We start from the raw sequence: 7,330 nt of genomic DNA on the forward strand, positions 1-7,330 counted from the left end.
AGAGGCCGAAAATCACCTCGAGCATCACGCGTGCTTCAGTATTTGTGTAGTAAACAAAACCGCGTTTCCGCCATTCATACATACAGAGGCAAGCGGAACATGCATGATTCATATTTAAACCGGCTTTTCGCGTTTTAATATTCACAGACACTAGTTCATATCGCGATTCGAATTAAGTGGCAGTGGCTACTTTTGATTTATTCATCCAAAAATTGACGAATTCCGTGGCATTCCGCGCTATAGAGTAAATTACTTTTTTATGAATGGACTCCGCGATACCGTCCGCGTTTTCGCAGAAACCATATGGCTCTATAAATGTAACCACACTTCAGAACATTTCAGCTTGCCCTGTGTGTTGTTTGAACGAGTTGCAGGGTTGACACCACGTCACAGAGTTTCTCTTTCTCTCTTTGCCCAGATGCGTTCTCAGGTACCGAAATTTGGCACCGATTGATTTAACGTGAATCGGTAATCGGTAGTACCGATGCAATTTTGTCGGTACCCTTAAAAGTACAGAGTTCGGTACCCAACCCTAATCACTGGTTACAATGCACAACTACTGCAAAAAAAAAAAAACATGTTGTAAACAGAACTGGAGTAGATCTAAACGTGCAGCTTAAATCGTAATTGTGCAGCCGTGAAACTTATTCAAATATATAATGCAGTCAAATTTCCAAAATGGGACCCTGGCCTTCATTAATAAAACAATGTAATTTCATTGTTGACATCATTGCAAATTGGCCATACAATAAACTAATAACAGCTCATATCTCAAAGTAAATGGAAAATTAAACATCAATCCGTAGCAGAGTCGCATTTGCATCTCAAAATTTTAAACTAACATCAACACAAATTGCCCATTTGTTATGCAAATATGCACAAGGTCTAATCAAGGAGAACTGCATCACGGATGCATGGCTATCAAAGATGAAGGGCTCAATACTTCAGTGACGCACGAGACCCAAGAGGTGGGTTGACAGAATAGATAAAGCACCCACATCTAACCCAGCACGCCTGGCACCGTCCCATCCCACCCGACTGAGCCAATCTCAGCCGATAACTTCCATCAGTCAGGCATACTAAAACCTCCCATAAAGCCAGCCATCTCAGCCCAAGAGCCCAGGCCAAAATAATCAAACACAGCCTGCCACCTGCATTTGGAGATAGGGAGCGATTAATGACACGGCTGTATTCGTCACATAAGCCCCTCTTTATTCCAACTTGCATTTAGTGCCGAAGCTGTACAAAAGGACTAGAATAGTTAATAGTGAACAAGCATTGCAGTATTAAAAAGGCCTGGTGCTCACTGAGGACTAATGTAAGTATGTATCAATATCAAACAGCCCCTCTATAGTGGAATATAGTTGTGACTTGTTTATGTATAAATTAATGATGATATTAAGAATTAGAGATTAGAAGATCTGAGTATTGCATTTAGAAGATCTGAAAATTGCATTATTTATTATTATTATTATTATTAAGAAACAATATTTCACCCATTATAAGTGTACTATAAAATGTAAAAATTAATGCAATGCATCACCTTTTACATTCTCACAATAATGGCTGTTGCTTATAAAATCAAATACTACAAAATAACAATAATGCACAAGACATAAACATACAATAAATACTCTACTAGAACAAATTTTAGTTTTTTTTTTGTTCTTGTTTTTGAAGTTGTATCTCTGGAGTACATTTTACAAGAATGACTATTTCGGTCTTCAAAATTTCATTTTAATTCGATTTTACTTCCTGTTTCTTTGTAATTATTTCTGAAATGTATAACAATTTCTTATTGAAAATTCTTTTAAAGCTAATTTTGCACCAATTAGTTTTTTTCTGTGCACATAATGTATACTTTTTTATTTCTTTTGAGTTGACCACAACTTAAGAGACCTACTGTAATATTATATATATATATATATATATATATATATATATAATTACAGTAGGTCTCTTAAGTTGTGGTCAACTCAAAAGAAATAAAAAAGTATACATTATGTGCACAGAAAAAAACTAATTGGTGCAAAATTAGCTTTAAAAGAATTTTCAATAAGAAATTGTTATACATTTCAGAAATAATTACAAAGAAACAGGAAGTAAAATCGAATTAAAATGAAATTTTGAGCTTGGTGTGTGTGTGTGTGTGTGTTTCAAACTGTAATAAATTCACACCAAAAGTGAAGTGAAAGTCACTGGTTACAGATGTCAATTCAGAATCCAATTTCCCAGACATATATTGTGCAGTCTTAAAGATCATATTTGCATTTTTGAGGCGCAGGACAAACTTTTACCTCAGTATCAGATTGCAGGAATGTCTAGAGATAATGAATATTCAAAACAATAGTCAGAAATCTGAAAAATGTCAGAGGTGACAGCTCGAGATCACGTGACCTGAGCATGCGGGCACACCCGCTTACCAATCGTACTATGGTGAAGGCTTACGTTTATTATTAACGAGCCTCGCAACGTCACCATGGCGTACATAATATTAATGAGCGTCGCTGTAGGAAAGTCCTCAAGCAGCGTCAAGTAGGGTCTAATTAATATTCATGAACCAGGCCTACGTCATAGTACGATTCGTTACCCGGTAAACAGGTGTAGTTTTTTCAATAATTCCAATCACATATCTCAAACTAGCGATGTTTAAGCAATCCATAGTGAATAATCGAATTTATAAACTGCTATTTAACTGTCTGTCTTATCAAATTCGAACTTAAAAACAACACGTTACCTGTTCAACAATCTTCTTGTATCTTTGAGTGGCTTGACCGATCAAATCCCGCACCATCCAACCGTCTTTACACGGGACGACAATCCTCGTTTCCCCGAAATTCACCGTCACTTTCATCTTAACTGCGTCATCAAACGTTCAAATATCCTCGTAGTTTGTTTACAGCAGAGTTTCTCTTAAAGCGAGCGCTGAAGAGACAACAGGTGTCATTGGTCAACAGTTACAGGTGATCTTCTTTCTCTTTAAAGTGCTAGAAAAGTCTTGAGTAAACCAATATTAAGTCCATGAACGGAATAATCGTCCAGGAATCATTCCAACCCGCACTCTGAACAGATTGAACAGAGTCCTGGATGACAGAAAAAAGTCTCGATAGGTTTCTCCTGAGTTCGAGCCCGCTGAGGTCCTGAGTGAAACCGGAAGCGGCAAATAGTAAGTGAACTCTGACTGCTTTATGAAGCTATACAGGCTCAGTCCTCATAGAGAATCATTACTGCGGAAAGGAAGATGTACTTTCACTGCTTAGCTTGACAAAAAATGAATAAGTAGCCTACTAAAGACGGAGGATCTCACATGTTCTACAAGAATAAAGTAAAAATAGAGCTTCTCCTTAAGTGACAGTAAACTCTAATGCCATATTTGCACATTCAAAATATCCAGAAATATCAATATTAGATATGAATTATGTGACATATATAGATAGATAGATAGATAGATAGATAGATAGATAGATAGATAGATAGATAGATAGATAGACAGATAAAACATAAATGGACTGGATCTTTTTTCCTAGGGAACAACAGTGGAAATAGTTATTTTGTAGCAGAGACTTTATACATGTGCAGAAACTGATTATTAAACGTAAAGCTCTGAGAAATATTCATTGCATGGAGTAAAAAATGTATCGACTAGGTTGTGCATTTAAATTGCATGTGAAATTCATCTAAATTAAATAAGAGAATCTTGTTTTAACCTCTGTCAATATAGTTTTCCACTGTTATAACAAACACAATTTCCAAAAAGTTAGACTCTAGACTTCCTGTTTGAAACATTAGTTCACAGTCCCAAGGCTCTGCTTTGCAGCTACATATTTCAATGACAATGGGCTATTCTCAGAGGACTGTATTGTGTGTACCTTTTGGCATGTGTTTCATTGACCCAATTATACTATCAACCTTCTTCTACACCCTTCCAGCCCTTCTAATGAAGATAGCATTGCGACAGCTTTATTCTTCCCACAATTTGAATAAATTCTAAATAGCATTCATGTACTTTAATTCATTCAGATTAATTATGCACAAGTGTTCTTTATAGCTCCCCAGACTATACTTGCCCAGAAGACATACACTATACTGTTCAGAGGTTTGGCATCTGTATGATTTTTTAATGTTTTTGAAAGAAGTCTCCTATGCTCACCAATGTTGCATTTATTTAATCACAGATACAGGAAAACAGTAGTAGGGTGAAATATTTGTGCAATTTAAAATAACTTTTTCCTCTTTTGATATATTTTATTCCTGTGATGCAAAGCTGAATTTTCAGCATCATTACTCTAGTCTTAAGTGTCACATGATCCTTCAGAAATCATTCTAATAGGTTGATTTGGTGCTTAAGAAACATTACTTATTATTATCAATGTTGAAAACAATTGTGCTGCTTAATATATTTGTGGAAACAGTGATACATGCCTTTTTTGATTAATCAAAAGTTCCAAAAAACAGCATTTATTTGAAAAAGAAATGTTTGGTAACAAATCTTTAGTGTCACTTTTGATCGATTGAATGCATCCTTGCTCAATAAAAAGTTAACAGTTAAGAAGTAAACAGTTCTTGTAGTATATACACCAATATTACAATAATACACCGGATAGTAAGCTGGCACTGCCCCTTAAGTCCTAGGCCATCCCATCATTATAACAGGAGATGCCAAACTGTGCCATCTGGAGGGGTGACTGTGCCAGCCAAAACCCAGGCTTGTCTCTTTCTGATATCCGATTTCCCATATATGCCATTTTAATGCTAGCATTACCATAACCATTTGGAGAAAGTTATGGTTCACAATCCCGTTCCTCCCCATAAAATATAATGGGGAAAATAAAGCTCAAAATGTTTTTGGAACATTCCTTCATTTAGGAAGTGTAGATGGTCTCACAGCGCATGAGGTTTATGAGGCACGCATTTAAAGCGAGTATGACAGATGTGTCAAACATCAAAAATACTGCTTAGCCAGCACAGAGGAGTTAATGGAGCTGGTGTAGCTATCCGGTAACCATTATGACTATAAAACAGCGTGCCTCAAATGCTCAGAATTGTTTAAGCATGAGAGCATTTAAAAAATCTCAAGGGTATCAAGCAATCGTTTAACATGATGGCTACAATCAGCGGGAAGCGCTAACATAAATCAACTGTAAGTTCTTACATAAACAAACCTTTCACTGCCAATTAACTTTTCATTGTCTACAGCTATTGCTAGCCAGTCAAGTGCTCTCATTTGTGTCATATAATTTATTTGCATTAATTATTTTCTTCTTTTCATGCCTGCAAGGTGCTTAAGCTAAAGTAAAAGTAACAATAAATAAATGAAATAAAATGAAAGTGTGTGTGTGTGTGTGTGTGTGTGCACGTGTGCGTGTGCGTGTGCGTGTGTGTGTGTGTGTGTGTGTGTGTGTGTGTGTGTTTTGTCCGTCCTGTTTTACCTGATAATGCTATGAAAAGTGACCATGTAAAATATATATTTTTTGGCAATGTGTGAAGAAATAATTATGAAGAGATAATGAGGGTCAGCCAACTGTCTACGGCTCATCTCAGGCCACTACTATCTTGAGTAAATTTGGTGAAACCAAAATTTCAACCAGAATGTCAGTTTGAAGCTGTTCTTAGGCTCCGGGACTCCATCGAATCACAGTAAGAGCTGATTTCTCCAAATGAGGAACATTGGGAACAGAAGTGAATCCTCTCAGGGGTTCCTGGTCTGGCAGAATTTCTTCAAGGTGGCCATGTGCAATTATCCATGAAGAATAAAAAAAAAAAAAAAAATGGAAATAGAAAAAAAATAATTTCTTCAACGGTCATTAGAGCAAAATCAAAAAGTTACAAAGCAAATGTGAAACAAAAAATGTCTTTATCATTGTCAGTGTTGGAGTAGAAGACAGATCTCTTGTAGAAAAAAGGAGAAATTCAAACCGGCAGCTGTTGGAAAGGAAGCCTTTCATTTTAAAAAGTCAGTCATTTGGTCTTTTTGTACTCCAACTGAACGGACTATAGTCTTCAAGAAGTTAATCCAAAAATGACAAATGTATCACATTCATGTCAACTGTGTTTGTGCATGTTTGTCCAAATCAACATTATGACTTTCATTTTATGGGCCAAAAAAAGAGAGACATTTTTCTAAACATCACAAAATATTATTTTGTTCTCACAGATAAGAAACCCATACGTGTTTTCTAACCATGACTAAATATTATTTTATTGTGTAAAATTGAGTGCTATTATATTCTTTTGTTTATAAATATGCAAACTTCAGCACAGGAACTGAATCATTTCAATAAATGAACCATCTGTTATCTCACGGATAGGAAAGCCACACAGGTTTAGAATGACATAAATGTGAGTAAATGATGAATTTTCATTTTGGGGTGAACTATCCTTTTAAATGTACTTTGGCTTAAACTAACACAAACTGAATGATCCCCAAACCTTTTGCCAAAATTTTGATGTTCATGTGAGTCAGAAATGGACAACATGTCTAAAACAGATAGTTGTAAGCCGACACTGCATTCCATATCATCAACATCAACTAAAACTCTGCATGGTGGTGATGGCGTCATATGTGTGGAAATGTGTTTCTGACTCTTGCTGGCTCGCTCTGTTCCAGCACGTTCTGAAGGAAAATCTCCCATCATGCATCTGAAACCGAGGCCAAGTAGAGTCAGCGAGTCAATAATTTACAACACAGAAAGGATCAGAATGAAACAAAAAGCACACGAAGGCCTAGTCAAAACCAATCAAGATGCAGAAACAAGCAGTTCCTGGAACATTCTTGGAGTTCCTGGAAGTTCTGTTGAGGCTAAAATTCCAACAAAGTGATATGAGAAACCGCTATCAAATTTCAGAAGGCCATCATTGCTGCTGAAGGCGGTACGAGGAATTAAATTGCACACAGTGGACACAGGTGTTCGAAAACATCATTGAATTATTTAGTAAAAAAGCATAAAAATAAGCATTATTTCTCCAGTAAGCTTCCCTTTATGTTATACAATTTTTTTTATTCAAATCCAAAAAAAGAAATAAGCAGCAAAAGATCAAAACAACAAGGAAGCTAATATTTTTCATGCCACTGTTGCGGGAGCGTAATATCATTTTACCCCTCTTATTTTGTGTGGCGGCAAAGTATTCATTTCACGCTTATAACCTCAGTCTGTACTGTTTTAATTGATTGGGCTTGATTAAATGGCTTATTGCGTTTGCACTGGCGAGTATAAAAGTAGTAAAGCACTATTCTGCAGGGGGGGGGGGGGCTTGTGGGTCATGGATTTACTTTTAAACAATTTCCACTAGCATTTAAAGAAATTGTTAACCAATTTTTACAAATAATTAC

At 36.2% G+C, this 7,330-nt stretch overlaps 1 protein-coding gene across 1 annotated transcript in view; it reads right to left on the reverse strand.

The window, feature by feature from the left end:
- Positions 1-3,160, reverse strand: part of LOC107673991 (partitioning defective 3 homolog B-like) — a 176,434-nt gene extending 173,274 nt beyond the window's left edge. Inside the window, exon 1 of the mRNA XM_016467843.1 lies at positions 2,738-3,160. Coding sequence (XP_016323329.1) covers positions 2,738-2,854 — 117 coding nt within the window. The 5' untranslated portion in view covers positions 2,855-3,160. The remainder of the gene's footprint in view (positions 1-2,737) is intronic.
- Between the last annotated feature and the right edge of the window lie 4,170 nt (positions 3,161-7,330).

This window comes from Sinocyclocheilus anshuiensis, unplaced genomic scaffold, assembly GCF_001515605.1.
Source record: "Sinocyclocheilus anshuiensis isolate Anshui unplaced genomic scaffold, SAMN03320099.WGS_v1.1 scaffold348, whole genome shotgun sequence".
Taxonomy (NCBI): domain Eukaryota; kingdom Metazoa; phylum Chordata; class Actinopteri; order Cypriniformes; family Cyprinidae; genus Sinocyclocheilus; species Sinocyclocheilus anshuiensis.